This window comes from Podospora anserina, chromosome 5, assembly GCF_000226545.1.
Source record: "Podospora anserina S mat+ genomic DNA chromosome 5, supercontig 1".
Lineage (NCBI taxonomy): Eukaryota > Fungi > Ascomycota > Sordariomycetes > Sordariales > Podosporaceae > Podospora > Podospora anserina.
In genome coordinates, this window is record NW_001914837.1 from 856,393 (window position 1) to 875,756 (window position 19,364).

The window sequence follows — 19,364 nt, forward strand, 5'->3', positions numbered from 1 at the left end:
GCATCAACTCCATGGAGTAAGGAACCCATGAGCCAACGAACTCTTGGTTTCATTTTGGGTGCCTGGGAATTGACGCGCCCGATCCAAACCAGGCCTTTTCGGGCATCCATGGGGCTGAGCCAGCCCGTACTGCAGCACCTCAATATACCTAACTTGCCCTTATATCACTGAGGCCTCCCCCCCTACCTTGCACATGCCGTGCCTCCTTCCCCGCAGTTTTCTCCACCATCCAGTACCGTGCTCTCGGGATTCAACAAAGCTTCCATGGATCCACTGACCATCACTACCTCGATCCTCACTGTGGGCGCAACCCTTCAACAAGTCATCAACCTTCTGGGCAATTTCACCAACGCCGGCACAAAGATCGCCGAGATACAAAGGGAGCTGAATCTCACCGCTGGCGTGCTGAATTACATCCAGGAACAGGAAAACAACAACAACTCTCCCCCGACGTTATCGATCGACGACAATGCAGGGCGGCCAAGCCGGAGGAGGTCTAACGCGGGCGTACACCTATCAAATATTCTACGGGACAATATCTCACAGTTACAACTCGACCTACAATGTTTTGCTGGAGAGCTGTCCAAGCTGGCGAAACCATGTTCGTCTGGGTCCAAAGTTGGAAGGGTTGTGGCCAATGGAAAGGTGGCGTGGAAGTTGTCCTACCTCGAAAAGATGCAACATAGCATCGTGAACAAGCGCAAGGAGCTGGAGTTCATTCGGAACAGTCTGGTGGTGTAGGTGTATCTCCGCTTGCTAGCATCATCGAACTAACATCGTTTCAGTGACAGGAGAAACGACCGCGCACCCTCCGAACGACGCAAATCTGCAGATCGAGTTGCCTCCGTTTTCTTTGCGCTGGCTCGCCAGTTCAACGACCACATCTCCAACACCCGTTTGCCTCCACCTAGTCACGATGCCCAAGAGATATTTGTCAAAGCAGTGAGAAGGAGGAAATGGCGTGAGGTTGAAGGGCTGCTCGAACAAGTACACCCGGACTTCACGCTGGGGTCGATGGAGGGCGAGCTGTTCCCCCTCCATGTTGCTGCGATGCTTGGAGATTTGGTCATGGTCGAGCTTCTCATGTCGTACGGTGCGACAGTGGATTGTCGCTCACAGGACAACAAAACACCACTCATGGCGGCCATCGAACACGACAAATCTGTAGTAGCCCTGGCCTTGGTACGTCGTGGAGCGGACGTAAATACATCAGATTCACGAGGACGGACCCCTCTGCACATGGCGGCCAGGAAGAACTCCAAAGCTGTTGTTCAGACTCTGTTGAACAATGGCGCCGATCCCAACGCATATGATATTGACGGCAATACCCCTCTCATGGATGCTGTTTGTCGCGAGGACAGGGAGATTCAACCAACCGACACAAGTGTACTCAGGGTTTTGCTTCAGCCAAACGGAAGTACTGTAGCAGCCGACCCAACTCTTGGAACCAAAAGCAAAGACTACACGCCGCTTCATCATGCAGCTGCTGAAGGATGGCTAGAGGATCTCCGAATCATTATGAAGCTCTCCCACTCTCGACGAGCCCAGGAGTGCTTGGTGCTTGATTCCAGGGGCCGCACGCCCCTTTGGTTTGCAGCGAAAAGCGGTTCTCTACAAGTCGTGGAATTCCTTGTCCAAACTGGCGCTGATTTTAATCGGCATTCCAGGGACAATGAGAAGCCGACAGTACTTTGGGCTGCTGCCAACAACGCTGCGACAGCAGAGTACTTGTTACGCTCCGGGGCCGACCCAAATCAACCCAACAACGAGGGCTACACGCTATTACACCGTGCATGTTGGTCGGGAAACACCATCCTCGCTGAATTATTGCTACGACACAAGGCAGATGCCACGGTCAGGGACAAGGACGGAATGCAGCCCCTGCACTACGCTTCAAGGGAAGGGCACGAGGCACTGGTCGAAATGCTGCTTCAAAGCAGTGGTATTGATATCAACTGTGTTGACAACACCGGCACCACTCCCCTCATGCTTGCTGCTGACCAGGGCCACGATTTCATCATCAAACTCCTTATCAGCTATACCCCTGCTGCGGACTTTAAACATAAGGATGTCTTTGGCTGTGACTCGTTCTACATTGCTTGCGCCAGGGGTCATATCCTCTGTGCAGCATATCTTCTGGGATGTGGCGCTGACATCAATACTCGGAATGCAAAAGACAACACTCCACTTCATGCTGCGGTCAAGGTTGGGATGAAGGATATGGTGGGCTGGCTGCTGAGGATGGGGGCTGACAAAGGGGTGATGTCGAAGCAGCCGTTTGATGGAATGGATGTGAAAGGGACGCCGCTGGAGATTGCGAAGTCAGAAGGGTTCGACGAGATTGTAGAGCTGTTGGAAAGTTGGGAGAGTGATAGGGGGAGGAAGGAGAGGTATACTGCTACCAGGGTGGCTTTATGACGGTATCTAGTCAGCCATAAAGTCAAGGCAGGTCCCTACAAAGGTCCCAGGCATACACTTTCAACTATATGTGAATTAGACGGCCGGCGAACCATATGCTGTAAATGCCAGCGAGTGTACAAGGGAGTTGAAAATGCACCTTATCCAGGGACCGTCTTCCTCGCCCGGACAACCCACCTCTCCTCAACACCTCCACCCTCTTCAACGACAATTCCACCACACCAAAACATACAACTTCAATTTCAACTACCGACTCTTCGTCCCCGAACTCCTACAGCCCATCACCAACCTCCACTCACGACTTCAGAATCCGTCCTCCCCACGCAGACAACCCACCGGTCCTCAACAACCACACACCCTTTTCAACTACAATTCCTCGCCACCAGAGTAACATACCACTTCGATTCCAACTACCAACTCTTCATCCTCGAACATTTACAACCCATCACAAACCCCCATCCCGCGACTTTTGCCGTCACAAACCCCCATTTCACGACTTTTCCCACAACCAAAGCCCTCACAATGGACTACCTCACAACCGCCCTCAGCAAAGCCCTCTCCTCCCTCCACCAACTCCAACAAGCCACCACCACCCGCATCACCATCACCAACACCACCTCCCCCATCAACATCCACAACCAAGCCCTCGAACTCCTCAACGACCTCTCCGAACTCATCAACGAGGGTAAGTCTTTTAAACCCACCCTTTTCCAGACCCACACAACACAATCATTAGTGCTTTTCTCCCTACCTACACAAGAGTTGGGCCTATTCTACCTAATTTCTAGTCTATTCCAGGGCCTGGAATTGTACTAGAACTAACTAAAATACCTTGATAGACTTGAGAATTAGTACCGGTGGGATCATGCCCAACTCTGCCCTACACTTCCATCTCTGTCGAGTTATTCATCACCACTTTTTCATATGTTTTGGCGCTCGCTAGTGCTTTTGTCCCCGCTCAAAAACGAATCATATCGCGAACAAACGCCTAGCTTCCTCGCTCTTGCAAGCAACTGGCGATGCTCGCGGAGGCCATGAGCAAACCGCGGTTGTGTCGCCCGCAGACGCGCCGGCCGGTCGTTTGTTAGCGGCCGAGAGGGAAAACGTCCTTGTCGTTTTTGACATTGTTGTTGAAGACTTTCAGCAATGTAGACTCATGGAGGTGACGAGGATGCTTAGGCTTGATCACGGCAAGGTGGTCAACACCGCTAGGATAGGGGGCAATCAACGGCTTTTCGCCGTGTAAAGGATGCGGATTTATCAATGGATTGTTCAATGATAACTTTTTGGCATTGCAGTAACCGAAGCATGCAGACCTAGCCTTTGTCCCGAAAAGAAAATAACGCTACCCATCACAATAATATCATCCTGTATTACGTCCATCGTTCCTCCCATCCTCTCCTTCAATAACAACGATTCATCTGCCCATCTTACTCCTCATCACCGATCCTGATTCTCCCCTCAGCGCCCAATCCATGGGACCACCATCCACCCACATCAACATTGGTCTCAGCCAACGAGCGATGGCTGAAGAGAAGCCAGAGACCAAAGACAGGCTTGGCGAGGATGTCGAGAACAGCGTAGATCAAGATCTCGGTATCAACAGTAGTGCGATGAGCGCCGTCAGCAATGCCCCAAACACTATTTCCAACAGTCAGCAACAAACTTCACAATCCAAGTCGTAGGGTAGACTCACATGGGATAAGCAGTCCACAACACAAACGTAAACAGCGCCAAAGAGCTAAACAGCCTCGTCACACCCCTCCCCTTGGCAGTCACAGTCCGAGCACCATGGAGAGCCACATGCCAAATAACAAACAGGTACGACACACACCCAATGGCATACCATCCCCACCTCTGAGTAGCTGTCTCACCCTGCGAGGCGAACAGTCCGCTCAACACCATAATCACATCAGCAATAACAGCCATGAGGGTATGAGCACCATCAATACCGGCCAACAAGGACAGGTCCAGCAGGAGCAGCGGCGTGGTGATGGCCCAGTCAACATATCTCCCCCAAAACACCTGACGGCATTCAGTGTATCCAACGTCGGGCACGTGCTTATGGTGGTCCTTGGCCGGGGTGCAGCTGAAGCTCGTGACGTGGCCAGAGGCCATGGCGAAGTAGCTGAGGGAGGCGGTGATGGTGATCAGGGTGGTAATGACATGGTAGAGGCGCTTGGAGATGGGGACGTTCCATGACATGAAGGCGAAGAAGCCCGAGGAGAGGACCATCAGGGCGAAGACAACCCATAACGTCCGGTGGCCTGTCTCGCCGATTTCTTGAAACTGTGGGGGTGTTGCTGTGCGATGAAGGTGTTAGTTCCAGATGTGGTTTGTGGTCTAGAGAAGAGGGACCTACGGATAACAGTGGGAATGGGACCGGGACTGTCTGTATGCGTCGGCTTGGCAGCTGCAGCGCCAGCATAGCCGTAGAGCATTTCCGCAACTTGATCGTGGTGGATCATCTTGATGGATAGAGAGTAAACCGGGTGTTGATATCGAGACAACACACTTTGTTGAGTGATAGAGAAGAAAAGTCCAATTGTTGTTCTAGACAACAGCTGATGGCCATAATAAAGCCCAAGAACACGGCCAGGACGCGAAGCATTCGCCTCCCCCCAACGGTTCGGTCATCTGGTGCACCACGCAAGCTCCCGATGTAAGAGCGACGTCATCTATTTGTCCTGTGGTTGGAGTTTCAGGCAACAGGTACCTCAACAACCCCGCAATGACCTACCTTGTGAGCAAGTACCTGCCCGTATGGATGCGGGGAAGGAGTCACGGAGTTCAAGATTCAACGGCCCGTGGCTGCCCACTTGTGCAAAACAACAAGGGCATTGAGGGGGTTGAAGGAATCCGATTTGATAATGGGAGAAATGCAAGACCAATGTTTCTGCATGCAATATCCAATGGCAGTGGGAGCTGGGGTGTGCTTCACCGAAGAAGAGCTCGGCCGCATGCTTGAAAGCTTGACTCTGCTGAAGATCAAGGTGTCTTTGCCGTGTTGAAGCGACAAAGTCCGAGAACTGGCTTTTGGCGGGGTAATGCCGATCTCCTGGTAGGTAGGTAGCTTGCTTGAACGTGACACCTGACAGCTTTCAATGTTCTCGCATGGACCAGCAACTTCGAAGCCAGTGGTTTCATGATGCTGAGCCTTCTCCCATGTTTAACAGATGTTCAACTGAATGCCAAGCTCGCTGGCAGCTCCAAGCTGTTTCGAGATAAATCTGACCAACAGCATCAGCATGATTGGTGAGAACAGCTAACTTCTGGTGATTTGTGGCTCCATCAGCCCCACAGCGGCCCTCGCTAAACTTTCAGACCAAGCAGTGATTGGCTGGAGTGTGATGGCCTGGACCGCATGTGTCCCCACTACGTCATACCATCCACAGGTCTTACGCCTTTGAGCTCCATCAAAGCTTCGAAAGAAGCATTGCACTCCGCCCCAGCGGGCGGCCTGACTGGCCAACAATGAACTGAAAGGGGACAGGACAGTCACCTATTTACCTTCTGCCACCTGCAGCCTCTGTTTCACCCTCAAACAACAACAGCAAGCCACCAAGGAACCTGATCCACGATCCCATCTCGATTTGAGATCCCCGACACTACTTCAACTTTAAACTTCAGATCTATCCAAACCATCAATACCTACAGCACCTCCAACATGTCTTCAACCACAATGAACTGCCCCGTCGTTGGAACCACCAACACCACTCTGCCCCCTTCGCACCCAGACATCGATCTGAACAAGCCAGGCCAGACCTGCCCTGTCGTCGGTGCTACAACGGACCACCACCACAACCTTCACAAGCACCCTCAAGTTCCCCACCCCGGACTCTCCACCGAGCACAACCACGACGATGCGAATGCCTGCCCCGTCTTGACGGGCAAGCTCGTCAACGAGCCCAAGAGCCAGCAAATGGATGATCAGGTCTGCCCTGTCGTAGGAACTGCCACCACGGTTCTCCCTCCCGATCACCCTTCCACTGAGGGCAAGGCAGGCGATGCTATCTGCCCGGTGACCAAGGCGAGGGTTGACCACCACAAGGGGAAGCTGCATGGGCACCCTGACGTGAGCCATGCTAGTGCTGGGGCTGTTTGCCCTGTTGCTGGAGTCAGGGCCTCCTAAATCATCAAGGAAGGTCCCAACTGTCTGGGACCGAGTTCGTTGATTCTGAGCTGTCACATCTTGCGCGTTTGCGGAGAGATCATTCATACTGGACTGCGATCTTCTTTGTTTAGCTACATGTATGAACCTGAGAAGTCACAATATGAATCAGATAAAGGACAACACTCGCAAGTTGCAACATACACATGAAATGAGTGTATGGGTAAAACATACTAGTGGTTATTGCATGTGTTAAGAAAATGAAAAATGGACGTACCGGGGTTCGAACCTGGGACCTTCACATAGAGCATTGTATCATTCAAACCCTTCCATCTGTCTTGCAACAGCCTCAGTGAGAGAACATTGTTTGCAAATGAGACGTCGTACCACTAAACCACACGCCCTGTCTTTTGTTGTTGTTTGTGTTATTACTCTTGCAGCTTATATGATTGCTACTCAACATCTCAGGGCTCAAGTTGGTCTGATGACCCCCCGTTGCTTAGCCAAGACATTGCACTCATGACATTGATCACAAGCCAACAATGACACGCACCAAAACTTCCAACAAGGTACAGACCTTGGGATCAGGCACAGAAGTTGACATTCCCATCTTTAAACAGGTCGTTTTAGGCCCAGGTCCACTGAAGATCATCCATCTGCACGTCACTCGCTTCCCGCATGAAATTACATCTCACCCCAAGCCTCAAAAAGCTGGCCAACAAGCCACTCATAAAACGGCCCGCTCCCCGTTTCAGCCCTTTGTTAACAAAAAGTCCGGGGTAGACAATGCATCTGCATGGCAAAATGCGCCAGCCTGCGCCGCTGGGGTTTCCTCAAAACAAAACGTCGGAAGCAGCTCTTGTTGGTCGAATTCCGGGGATCTGATTTGACGGTTTTTGTGAAGGACAACAATTAGCGCCGCAGGGCTCACGAGAGCAGCGACCCAAACGGGCGGGTGACCCTAATTTTAGCCCCCCGAAACAGGTCCCCGGGCCTGTTTTGAATGGGAAAGGTGCAATAGCACTGCAGGGTCTGAGGGTTTGAAGATGGGCCCAGGACGGATGACCGCTATTGTAGAGTTATTTTGTGAGTGTCATTATTCGGCTGTGGTGATCATCCGCCGACGGGTAGCTGAGACATAAGAGATAGCCCAGGTCAGTGGTCGCCGCTGGATATGACCTCGAGGTGTTGACATTCGGCTTGAACTACATCGTTGCAGTCGACCACGGCCTTTTCTTCCTTTTGTCCTTTATTTTCTTATCAAGAATTTTTTGCCCTGGTGTGCGTTACGTTCTTATCGTGTGTGGCTGCTGTTGATCACAGTGCACTGTTGCGTCATCGTCAGCAAATACCGAATCCTTTTGCATTGCACAACATTATCACCACCAACACATTTTCGTGGTTGTGCCAGCACACATCGACAAACAACCTCCCTCTCAAAATGTCCTCCTTCCACTCCCACCGCCTGTCCCTCCCGGACCGCACCCTCCGCAAACCCCAGAAACTGCGGTCCTCTCCCAAGATGGACGAAATGGAAGACATCGTGTACGATTCTCCCTCGTACACCAAACCCTCCCACCACGGGCCCCCCTCCCTCACCTCGAGCACCTCGACCCTGGTCCCCTCCGACGGCGGGTCTTTGCTAGACCACTTCGACCTCCCCTCCCCTCCCTCAACCCCAGTCAAGTCAACCCATCAGTACTCCTCTCTCAACAGCTTCCAGTCGCCAGCTCTCTCTCCCGACCTTTTCTCCTCCTCCCTGTCACCCCCTTCGTCACCAAGCCCAAGACGTGACCGCCACAGTGGTCGTCGGAGATCTCACTCGAGGAGTTCATCATCCTCGTCAGTGTCATCGAGCTCATCAGCTATGGAACTGGATGGTGGTTATGGAGGAGCGGATGGGGGTGTAGTCCCTGTTGTGAGATCGAGCAGACGGACGCCGTATTATCCCCCGAACTCGTCGCGGTCGGTGGACAGGGCGAGGGTGTATATGAATCGGGGGCCGCATTATGTCCCGAATTGGACGCCGATGAGCAGTTTGCCTAGGCATGTGCAGTTGCAGATTGAGGAGAGGATGGTGAAGTTTACTGCTTGATCTTGAGGCGGGCTGTGTGTTGGGTTTTCTTTTGTTCAAGGGGGTTTGGGTCGGTTGGCATTTGGCAGGTATGGGAATTGGTGCATTGCTTTTTGGGTTGGGTTAGGATGCATTATGGTTAGATGGTTGGGATGGGAACAGGGCTTTGGGTGGGAAAAGGGGCGTTTTGGGTATTTGGGTGTTTGATGGGCATAGGTAATAGTCTTTTTGACAGGGGGGTTTAACTTCGCTGTTCAATCTTGACGTTTGTATTGACTTGAATTGTTATGCTACGGTGCTTTGCCATTCTCTATTCTGCAAGTATTGTTGTGAGTTGAGATGGTACCATCCCGGTGCCGTGTTCCTGGTGTTCCCTTTAACTGACCTCTCGAATCCAACATCCAGTACTGAGACTCTTGGCAGTGGAAATACGGCAGTAGTATTTAGCCAGGCTATGTCTTAAGACATGAGAGGTTGTACTAATCAACGAAATCATGCCTCTTCACTGTCTCCGACGCTGTACCCAAGCACACACCTTACTAACCTAATTCCAGCCCTGTATGGGCAGTGATACTTCTCGTGTTACTCTGATAGTACCAACCCAAATTCAAACCCAGAATTCTTATTTTGACATGATTCATTTCTATGCTCAAAATACAGCAAAACCCGGTGCTTTCTGGTGAAGGGTATATCCTCATTGGCAGTCCTTCCTGCGCCCCTGAAGCAGGGCTAGCCACCAAGTACCAAGACTGCGGGCTTTGGGCCAACAAAACCGGCCTCGGTTAGCACTTATGGAATGGGTCGGGGAATTTGGAAGCAGTTGGTGCAAGGTTTGAAAGGTGAAACGCGTCACAGAGAGCTCATGGGCTCACAAGTGTGATTTTGTGCGATGACGTGTGTTGAGGCTCAAAGAGTGCCAAGCGCCGGTATTTAGGTGACATGAAAGAACATTTCGATGGTGGATGGGATGTGGCATTGTGAGTTGATTGCAATAGGTAACTGATATTGTATTGGTTGGAGTACGGGAGTTGGATAATAACCGCAAGGAATGGATGCGGTGTGTCTATGACAGCCTCAAGAACCAGGAAGAGGGAAACAAGAATTATGGGAAAGCAAGACGGTTCGGTGTGAGAAGGGGAGCGTGAGAGTTGAAAGATGTATTCGACCGGACCTTCATGGTCACTGGCAGAGGAGATGGCATTCCCCTTGCATCCATCGTAGGCGCTGTGAACCCCCAAGGCGCCAATTGCTTCCCTCTTGTTGGTGGACGACGGGTTTCAGTCTTGCCATTTTCTTCGGGAGGCCAGACAATCTTTTGGAACTTTGGCTTTCGGTTTCGTGGTGATAGCTTTCGTAGCACTTGGCGAAGCCCCATTGTGTGTGATAGAGAAAAGAAGGGTAAGCTCAAGTTGGCGATTTTTCGTGATGGCGCAGTGTAAGCCTTGCCGCGGGTGGATCTGCTGCAACATGGCGTCTGAGTGGTTATAAAGCATCTAAATATGATTTGTGGGTTAGCACACAATGGGTTGGTGTTTTGGTTGATGGGCAAGGCCAACAAAAGGACGTCCGTTTTTGGCTGCATTGTCAATTGTTTCAGGGGATCTGTACTTTGTGAGCTGCATTGTTGCATTGTTCGGTCCCAACTGTGGACACCACACCCCTTACCCGTGCGGCGGGGATTTTTGTGTACCTCGTTGGGGTCCAAGTCTTACCTGTGATCCCATTCTTAGACACCCTCGTTGGGCGGTCCGGCAGCTGCCGAATGGGTCGATGTTTACCTCCGTGCCGCAGTAATGGTGGAGCGGGCCGGGGTTGGCATCGGCCCAGCAAGCCGGGTCCGGGCGCAAGTCACCGTCCCCCTTGACCAGAGTCTGAAACAGGTAGACGAGTGGGCTTCAAACATCAAGCGGTCTACTGAACTGACGGGCAAATGCTGGGAATGTGACCGACACAGCCCGGAGATAGCTCTTTTACCCTGTGCAAAGCCCTCTGTGCACTCCGAGCTGACTCCGCCCGGACCGGTCCACCGGGACCGAGACCAAAACAAACCACGGTACACGTCATTGAGAGAGCCCCGTATTTGACCGTTCAGTCATAGTCTGGCACCTTGGTCCGGATCACGGTCGACCTGTAGTACACCCATACTTTCGACACAAATATAAGTGTGTGCGCGTACCCACCATCCGAATACTCGACGATCACTCCCTTCGCAATCTGTTTTTGACTCCATTCGGACCCTCAACGCCGTCGGTAGACCTGACGGACTCGCCTTGAACCAGCCATAACCCAGCCAAGACAGCTGCAGATCTCCAGATCTTCATTATCCCTGCCAGAGCCAAGACTGTAATTCAACAACACCAATCCAGCAATATTATGAACCGCTCACGATATGTACCGCAGCAGTCTGCATATACCGCTGCTCAGTTCCAGCCGTTTGGTCCCGGACCTGTACCAACCCCAGCCCAGATGCCAGGCATGATCCCGATGGGATACCCACAGCAACAGATGTTCGGTGGCAGCCCGAACCCAAATGCCATGGGCGCTTCGCCAATACTCCAGCAACAGCAAGCCATGTCTCCAAACGCTCTGTGGGCAGCCAACTTTGCCAATGGGCCGATTATTGAGGATCTTTGTGCGCCTCCACAGATGGGACTGCCAACCTCGCCACCCATGAACGCCCTTCCACCTCGGGGCATGCCAATGGGCGCAGCAATTCACCCGTCATCCATGCCGCAGGTACAGAATGTGTTTGGCCTCCGTCAACCAGGAACACCACATCCAGGACACGGTTTTGCGCCGATGATGCCGGGAGTGCCCAGCTCGCATGGTTGGATCGTACCCTCCAGGTTATGCTGCCCAGCCACAAGGAATTGCATGGTCGCATCCCCACCAGCTTCAGTTCCAACAGCTAGCTTCAGCAGCAGGCAGCTCAGACAACATGCTCAGCAGCAGCGAACAACAACAGCAGCACGCAGCAGCAAGGTCAGTTTCTGAGAGTCCAACGATGATGACTTGGGAGGCCAAGAATGTGAGCCTGGGTTTGCTACGGGAGGGAATGGTACCGAGCAGATGGGGTCGCCGTCGATGGGGAATTCGCCAGGTGCGCAGCCGTTGACGCCGGTGGAGAGTACGTTACAGGGTTTCATGTCGCCTGATTCGATCTAGATTATTGTGTCTAGGTGCTGGTCGGATTGTTGGCGACGACGGCTGGGCGTGAGAACGACGACAATGACGATTTCATGATCAAACATCGCATCAGAAGGAGCGTAGCATCGGTTCGGAAGGGAGGAGGGTATGGTTTGGAATTTCGTACTTGTCTGGGAATGGTTTCATTAGCGTTCTTGTCATCAGCGGGCGTATAGGAGTTGGGAATGGGTATAAGGCCTGGGAACTCCTAGAATATATTGTCTTATTAATTCCAACAAAAACTGTTAAATGAGGTTGTTCCGATCATGATGTGCCGTGCAGCCTGCAGGTATGGGATCCGATGCCACCAATAGGTGCCAGAGCGAGCGACCAGTCACAACGCTTGCTACGATGATGAACCCCGCCCACAGAGGCCGCCATCCCTCACACGCTCTCCCACTTCTGTGGCGGCCCGACGAAGTTACTGACAGTCGTCTACCTAGCCACCAGAGCAGATGGCAACACAATTGCAGTCGTCATGTATCTTGTCAACGTAGCAACAAAAAAGCTCGAGACTTTTTCGGCAGACGACATTCCGCCCTACGCCATATTGTCTCATACTTGGGGCAACGACGACGAAGAACTTTCTTTTCGCGATATCATTGACGGACTCCTCAAGCCTGGAACACTGGGCGTCTTCAAACTCGATGGCTGCTGTAAACAGGCCCAGCTCCACGGGCTTGGTTACGTTTGGATCGATACCTGTTGCATCAACAAGTCCGACCATGTTGAGCTGAGCGAGGCAATCAACTCGATGTTCAAGTGGTATCGCGATGCTGTGATTTGCTACGTATACCTTGCCGATACTACACCAAACACTCGCCTCTCGAACAGCCGTTGGTTTCGGCGAGGATGGACGCTTCAAGAGCTCCTGGCACCTCAGGAGCTGAGTCTGTATGGTTCGGATTGGACCTTTCTCGGATCCCGAGAAGACCTTGCAGTGTCGATTGAGCACGCCACTGGGATACCCGAAGGCTTCCTTTATGGAGATGGTGATTTTTACCGGGCAAGCGTCGCTCAGCGATTCTCCTGGGCATCAAAGCGAACCACCAAGCGCAAAGAGGACATGGCTTACTGTCTCCTTGGACTGTTTGACGTTTCGCTGCCGATTATCTACGGTGATGATCATGCTTTCGCTCGGCTTCAACGCGAAATCATGCTTAAGCTGCGCGACGATTCCATATTTGCCTGGTGAGAACAGCAAACAGGTGCAAAGCTCGTGTTTGACCTGAGCTAACCTATCAGTAGGGGTCTAAGCTACGAACATCCTACCAAGGAACAGTCACAGGACACAATTAGGGCATCTGCTGGGGCTCTCGCCGAGTCTCCGAAGGACTATGAGTACTGTGGGGCTATTGTCTCTCATGGCTCCCACAGCTCTCCGTCAAACAAGTTCGTCATCGAAAGCGGATTCCTCTGTATTACAACAACCACCTACACAGCTCAAGAGGGCGGTACCTACGGGCTTTTGAATTGTGGAACAAAAGATCACACAAGCGAGCATGTCGTTGGCATCCCTCTTCAGCACAGCACCTCTGGAGACTATTACTTTCGACCCCACAGCTACAGCGCCAGGATATTCCCTAAGCAAACGATGGATTCCAGAAGCGTTAGCCAATCGATTCACATTCAAATGTTTCGGGATCAAGAGATATCGAGGTTGTCGAAACCGAGCTGGTCGATCCGACTCAGGACATCAGGTTGTTTACTCAAGGTCCTTGAGGTATATCCTCCAGGGCGTTTACACGACAAACTGATCCACGTAGACCCCGACTTTGATTCCGCCGATGCTGTAGACCGGACCTGGGTACGGTTACAACGACACGGTAACGAGAGTCACCTGCTACCCGACTTCATTCTAATATTGACCATCACACGACACCCTGAAGACGTACAAGGCAGACTGACTTGCGCCCTTGCAATTTGTTCATGTTTCACCACCTTGAAAGAGATCGCAGACAATGCGCAATTGTTATGGAAGAGCATCTTCATCCGAAAGCAAGCCAGCAACGTATCTCAGCACATCGGTGCCGCTTTGTGGCGAAGCTCCGATTCGCTAAGTGGCCACCCAAGGATTTCTGTTGTGATGTCGGAGATTGTCTCACCCCCTGATACCACAATCGATTTGACTCAGCAGCTGTCGAGGGTCAGATTGCCAGACAGGTTTCTTAGCGCCTTGGAGCACGAAGACTGCCTCAATCAGCGCTTGGCTCGGAAAGGTAACGAGCTTGAAGCCAGAGAAAAGCAGCTAAACAAAACACGCGACATGCTGACCGAGCTCAATAAGCAAATTGAGAAGCTGGAAGCGTCAAAGAAGTCATTGAATGCCGAGGACCACATCTCTGCAATGGAGGTGGAGAGGTTAAAGAACGAAAAGAGCAAACTGGAATCGAAGAGATTCAAGGTGAGCTTGAATCGAACATACCTTGAAGGATGTCTGGATGAACACCACGACGGGCGCAATGAATGGCTTCGGAAAATCAGGCTACCCATTGAAAAAGGGGATGTAACAGCCGGCGATGACTCGTTTCTTGACCATCGGCTTGAGAATCTGGTCAGGCTTCTGATTTCCGTGGAACGTTCCGCTCCGTTACCTTCAACAAAATACAACCCACCCCAGGATATGACACCACTGGCTTATGCCATCCAAGAAGGCTGCTACGAGCTTCTGCAGCGGCTTCTTGACCAGGGCGCTGATGTGAATGAGATATATTCGAACGGCAGGACTGCCCTCTTGGCCGCAGTAATCTGGGATAAAGACATGGTGGTCCAGGAACTGCTTGAGCATGGAGCAATAGTTTGGCCGGCACTGCTATGGTCGGTTCAAAACTGCGACAGAGCTGACACACTCTCACCACTCCTCAAGCTAGAAGAGACGGCTCTTGAAGTGGATGCCGGGAGGTTTCGTATGCTACTGCTGCTGGCTGCGGAGCAGGGATCGAAAGAAATTATTCTAGAGCTTTTGTCGTGGGGCGAGGGCAGGCACACTTTCGATCTCAGCATTAAGTCGAATCAAGACGTTGTCTGGGCTGCTGCAGTCAAAAATCACGACTCGACAGTACGGACTCTCATCAAGCATGATTGCAGTCCGAATCCGTTGAGCTGCCAGCGCTTACTCCTTCGATCGGTCTTAGAGAATTGTGCCAGCCTTCCCCCGGTCTTATGGGAGAAGAAGAAGGCGGACATACACGCCAAGTACATGGGCGGCCGCAATCTTCTATGGTTGGCAGCAGACCGGGGGTACGATTCTGTGATTGGGTCCTTGGCGCTGATCCAAACAGTGATTGACCCTGGCAGTATGGGGAGGCAAATGACCATCGCAGACGATTTTGGCCAGAACGCGCTTTCCCGAGCTGCCGAGAATGGACATGTTAACGCTGCTGTCAGATTGCTGCTCTGGGAAGATCCGACTGTCAGAGATCATGACGGCCACACAGCACTTTGGTACGCCGTAATCAACGGACATGCAGATGTATTGCAGGCCCTGATGAAACACAAGTCCATCAGGGAGGATCTTTGGGAAATGGGAAAACTGTTGTGGTGGGCAGTCGAGACGGACCAAGAGCAAATGGTGGACGTTATCTTGGCCAATGACGGAGCTCTGGCCTTTCAGCATCGCTACCACGACCCTCATGCGCTTCTCTGGAGTGCGCTTGGAGAAGGTACTACCAGGATTGTGGGAAAACTCTTTGCATATCGAGAGTTTCAGGTTCACAGTGTCGAAATGCTCCAATATGCGGAGAAACACCGATATGATGACCTGGTCAAGCTCTTGTCCAACCCACTGACATTGGCGCTCCAAGGTCGAATGGTTGTGGTTGATCGGGTGAAGCCTGAGACGGGAGACAAAAAACAAGTGAGGTTTGGGCACCACGATGGAATTGCCAAGTTTGGAGGAAGTATGGTACCGGTTGAAACGTTGAGAGAAGTAGAGGATGAGAGCTAGAGCCCCCTTCACCGGAACTTTGGGCTCTCGGATATGCTGTCAAGGTATTAGGAGCCTGGTTCTGTCATTACGCCACAAGAATGTATTCATCTGAATGACATCTCGCACAACAGCACTCACAGACTTGACCATGATGGTATTTTTCAGCTACCTACAATAGCCATGAGCTCAGCTAGCTCTACCCTCCCCCATCTCAAACACGACACAACCTCCCATTCTGCCCAGCAGGGTACCCATCCGCCGTCGCAACCCTCCACTCCTCACTTCCCACCGTCGTCTGCGCCCAAAACAACCCCCACGGATCCCTCCTCCCCTTGATCTTCAATAGTTTCTTATAATTCACTCCGAAAAAGCTACCCTGCCAATTCTTCTCCGCCGGATCCCCCTCATTCATATACGACCCCGCCCCGGACGTCAACTGCTTGAACACATCGGTGTATTTATATGTGTGCTCATCATTCGCCTTTGCCTGAGCAGCTGTCCACCTAGCAGGGATAACCTCCATGAGCGCAGCAGAGAGAACAGTCTCCCTCCAGGCGGGGTGGACAGCACTGTTCTCACACCCGGGATACCCAGCCTTTTTGCATGTTGGGGCGTAACCCCAGCCGTGGAAGACGAGACCGCCTTCTTCAACGCCCGAGCGGATGGCGGCGAAGGTCTTGTTCCACAGGGCGGGGTCGACGAGGTTCTTGCGAGGAAAGAGGCGGGAGCGGTAGCGGGTGTTGGCTGGGTTGGAGGAGCCCGTTCTTTGGCCGTTGCCGGCGTAGAGGGTTGGGGGGATTTGGCCTGATGAGGGGAGGGAGACGGGGATGGAGAGGGCGTTGAGCTGAGTGTATAGGGGTTGAAGGGCGGCAATGGCTTCGGAGGCGGGGATGTTGGGGATGATTTGGTTGGAGGTAAAGGCGAAGCTATTGTTACCGAGGGGGAAAATGTAGCTGAAGCAGTAGCCGCCGAGCTCTTGGACTTTGAGGCAGTAGTGGTAGGAGATCTTGACGCCTTCCCAGAACTGGTCTGGTTTATTATTCATGAAGTTAGTGTTGGGGGGAGGTTGGCCTGTAGCGACTCTGATGGGGAGGGGGTAGGTGCCGTCGGTGGAGTTGCTTGGGAAGCCGATGTTGCCGAAGTTGAGGGGAACGGTGACGGTGTTGATGGGAGGGTAGGCTTTGACCACGACGGAGGTGATGACGCCCCAGGTGCCTGTTCAGTGTGTCAGCATACATAGGATCTCCCAAGAAGCCATTTCACGAAGACTTACTGCCACCACCACCCCTCAACGCAAACCACAAATCCTCATGGTTGAACGGATCGACCGTCAGAAACTGTCCGTCGGCAGTAACAACATTGATTGACAAGACCTGGTCCGCCCCAAGCCCATACTTGGATGTCAACGTCCCATGCCCAGCAACAGACACCCAACCCCCCACAGCACCAACCGTCCCCCAGCCCGGTCCAACAAGCGAGATATTACTCTTGAACATGTGGTTAAACAACTCAAAAGACTCGATCCCAGCCCCGACGTGCGCCGCAGGACCGGTGTACTTGCCCATCGTGAAGCTGGGCAGATATTCGAAGGTCTTGAGGTTATGTACCCAAATACTCAACGACCCAGCACCCATCGACCGTCCACCAAAGTCATGGCCGGTATTTCTACGCTCTTTGGTCAGCGATATACTACCCCATCCTCATCATCACCGCAAGACCACTTACTTGATCACCACCCTCAAGTTCTTATTCCTCGCAAAGTTCACCGCAGCCTGCACATCCCTCACGCTCGTCACATTAACCACATACTCTGGCCACCCACCCCTCTCACACTCCCCCGTGGCGTTAGCACTCAACACGCACGTGCTCCCCTGAGGCCACTCCGTCAGCGTCGTCAACGGCTCATCAAGCCAGAAGTGTGTCTGTCCTGCTTGGGTGGCGAGCCACTGGCAACGTGTCTGGTTTTGCAGCGGGCCAGGGTAGCACGCCGCCTGTGCTGGCTCGGGTCGAAGCAGTGAGCCGTTGAGGAAGTTGCCGAACTTGGACCATTCCGTGGCCGAAGGCCAGTCAGATGTCCCGGGAAAGGCGCGGCATTTGGGCTTGGAACGGACAGGTTTGGATGCGTCGCCGAAGGAGAGGGAGGGAAAAGAGCGGATGGAGGAGGGGGTCAGGACGGTTTTTTCGTAAGGGAAGAGGACTTTGGTTTGTTTAGCGGGTTTGGGACTGCCGGCCGCGGCGAGACCGAGGAGGGAGAAGAGGAGGGCAGCGTGCATCATTGGGACGTTTACCACGCGAGAACTTGAGTGCTATGCCGCTGTCTATGGCTGTGGGATGGTGGGCGGTGGGAGGGCATTTGTACGAACTTTTGTTATGAGAGCTAGGTACCAAGTTACGTGCAGCCAACAAACTCCAGCTGACTGCATATGTTGGTAGAGACAGGCATGCATTGGCGCTGAGGAATATTTGATCGGGGGATGGGATGTGTTGAGCTTGTCTCGGAAGACTTCCCTCGTGGCAGAAACCTCTTCAGGAAGGGGGTTGCATTCTTTTGTTGTGATGAACTACAGGACATAGCACCCTTGTCCGTCACCGGATTTGGCCCTGTGCGGTTGTTGTTTTAGCCCTGGAGGTGAGAGGTTGGGGGCTAGGATCACAATCCAGAATGGTCCCAGAAGGGAAACCCAGGCTGTGATCCAGCTCCGGTGCCCTGTCCGGGGAAGCTCTGGAAAGTCTCCCATCCTTTTGCACATACAGCAAGGGTACAATTCGCAAGAATAATTTGTCTCTTTCCCTCTTCCAACCACGTTCCTTTTGCCCTGGTCCTGGCTCGCCACGTCTGCATATGCACCTCATTCGACGGTTGGATGGCCACCTCTTGCAGCTTTCGTCACCCTTAATCAGCAAGGGCTGGATGGAGGTGTGAGTTGAGGCTGGAGCTCATTCCCGGGCTTTGTGCTTGCAGGGAGACGATCCCTTCTCCAAATTGTACTGCATCCCGTGACAGGGAAGCCATTTATTGTTCTATAAATTGATTCAATGTCGTTGGGTGGGTGGGAGAGGGGTTGTCAAGGTGTGACAACGCTACCTAAGACGTCGTTGCTAATTTATGCAGCAATAAATCCTACCAGAAGAACTAATCTGGAAAGCTTGTTGTTGGACGTAGGTTCGCTGTAGTCATAGCCCAGAACCGCGGGACGGCACGGAGATGGTGGGGAGCACGTCCGTTGGTCGGCCGACGTTAGAGTTCTATTGGTGTGCGCTGCGGGAAGGGTCGGTGTCGCTTAACGGGCCATAGTGGGTGAACTTGTAAATCCCTCTCCGCCATATACCGTCACTAGACAGGAATCATCTTAGCACGAGACGATAAGGGCTTGTTCCGCCTTGGTGGTCTAGCCAGGCAAGATGGCCCACCCCGCCCTCACGACAAAAAGCAAAGCGCCAAAAACATAGCATGTCATCTTGGCCCCAATGGCTTACCTTGGAGCTCCTCCTATCCCCGAATTCTGCCCAACTGATTAGCTAAAGAATAGGACCAAGTCCCGGTTCAGCAGCACTAAAAACAGTCAGGGTATAAAGTTTCCACTACACCTACCCAAATGAGGTCAGTCGGGTCTGGTGGGGGGGGGGGCGGGGGGGTTGTGAGATTC

At 52.6% G+C, this 19,364-nt stretch overlaps 7 protein-coding genes across 7 annotated transcripts, besides 1 other annotated feature; 5 read left to right on the forward strand and 2 right to left on the reverse strand.

Moving 5' to 3' along the window:
- Positions 1-264: 264 nt before the first annotated feature.
- Positions 265-2,418, forward strand: PODANS_5_600 (uncharacterized protein; the record flags this gene model as incomplete). The annotated part of the gene is made up of 2 exons (XM_001904246.1): positions 265-737; positions 786-2,418. The coding sequence occupies 2 exons, from the start codon at positions 265-267 to the stop codon at positions 2,416-2,418; spliced, it is 2,106 nt and encodes a 701-aa protein (XP_001904281.1).
- A 1,430-nt stretch (positions 2,419-3,848) lies between these two features.
- PODANS_5_590 (uncharacterized protein) lies at positions 3,849-4,886 on the reverse strand (the record flags this gene model as incomplete). Its single annotated transcript, XM_001904247.1, has 3 exons — positions 3,849-4,059; positions 4,115-4,721; positions 4,781-4,886. The coding sequence occupies 3 exons, from the start codon at positions 4,884-4,886 to the stop codon at positions 3,849-3,851; spliced, it is 924 nt and encodes a 307-aa protein (XP_001904282.1).
- A 1,199-nt stretch (positions 4,887-6,085) lies between these two features.
- PODANS_5_580 (uncharacterized protein) lies at positions 6,086-6,550 on the forward strand (the record flags this gene model as incomplete). Its single annotated transcript, XM_001904248.1, has 1 exon — positions 6,086-6,550. One exon carries the CDS (start codon positions 6,086-6,088, stop codon positions 6,548-6,550), a length of 465 nt encoding a protein of 154 aa, XP_001904283.1.
- Positions 6,551-6,797: 247 nt separating this feature from the next.
- Positions 6,798-6,933, reverse strand: a tRNA (tRNA-Ala).
- Positions 6,934-7,970: 1,037 nt separating this feature from the next.
- PODANS_5_570 (uncharacterized protein) lies at positions 7,971-8,624 on the forward strand (the record flags this gene model as incomplete). Its single annotated transcript, XM_001904249.1, has 1 exon — positions 7,971-8,624. The coding sequence occupies one exon, from the start codon at positions 7,971-7,973 to the stop codon at positions 8,622-8,624; it is 654 nt and encodes a 217-aa protein (XP_001904284.1).
- A 2,253-nt stretch (positions 8,625-10,877) lies between these two features.
- PODANS_5_560 (uncharacterized protein) lies at positions 10,878-11,768 on the forward strand (the record flags this gene model as incomplete). The annotated part of the gene is made up of 2 exons (XM_001904250.1): positions 10,878-11,475; positions 11,623-11,768. Coding segments are annotated over 2 exons (744 nt in total), but the record flags the coding sequence as incomplete, so codon positions are not given.
- A 499-nt stretch (positions 11,769-12,267) lies between these two features.
- Positions 12,268-15,735, forward strand: PODANS_5_550 (uncharacterized protein; the record flags this gene model as incomplete). Its single annotated transcript, XM_001904251.1, has 2 exons — positions 12,268-12,980; positions 13,035-15,735. 2 exons carry the CDS (start codon positions 12,268-12,270, stop codon positions 15,733-15,735), a joined length of 3,414 nt encoding a protein of 1,137 aa, XP_001904286.1.
- A 193-nt stretch (positions 15,736-15,928) lies between these two features.
- On the reverse strand, positions 15,929-17,993 carry PODANS_5_540 (uncharacterized protein; the record flags this gene model as incomplete). Its single annotated transcript, XM_001904252.1, has 3 exons — positions 15,929-16,932; positions 16,991-17,382; positions 17,443-17,993. The coding sequence occupies 3 exons, from the start codon at positions 17,991-17,993 to the stop codon at positions 15,929-15,931; spliced, it is 1,947 nt and encodes a 648-aa protein (XP_001904287.1).
- Positions 17,994-19,364: the final 1,371 nt, after the last annotated feature.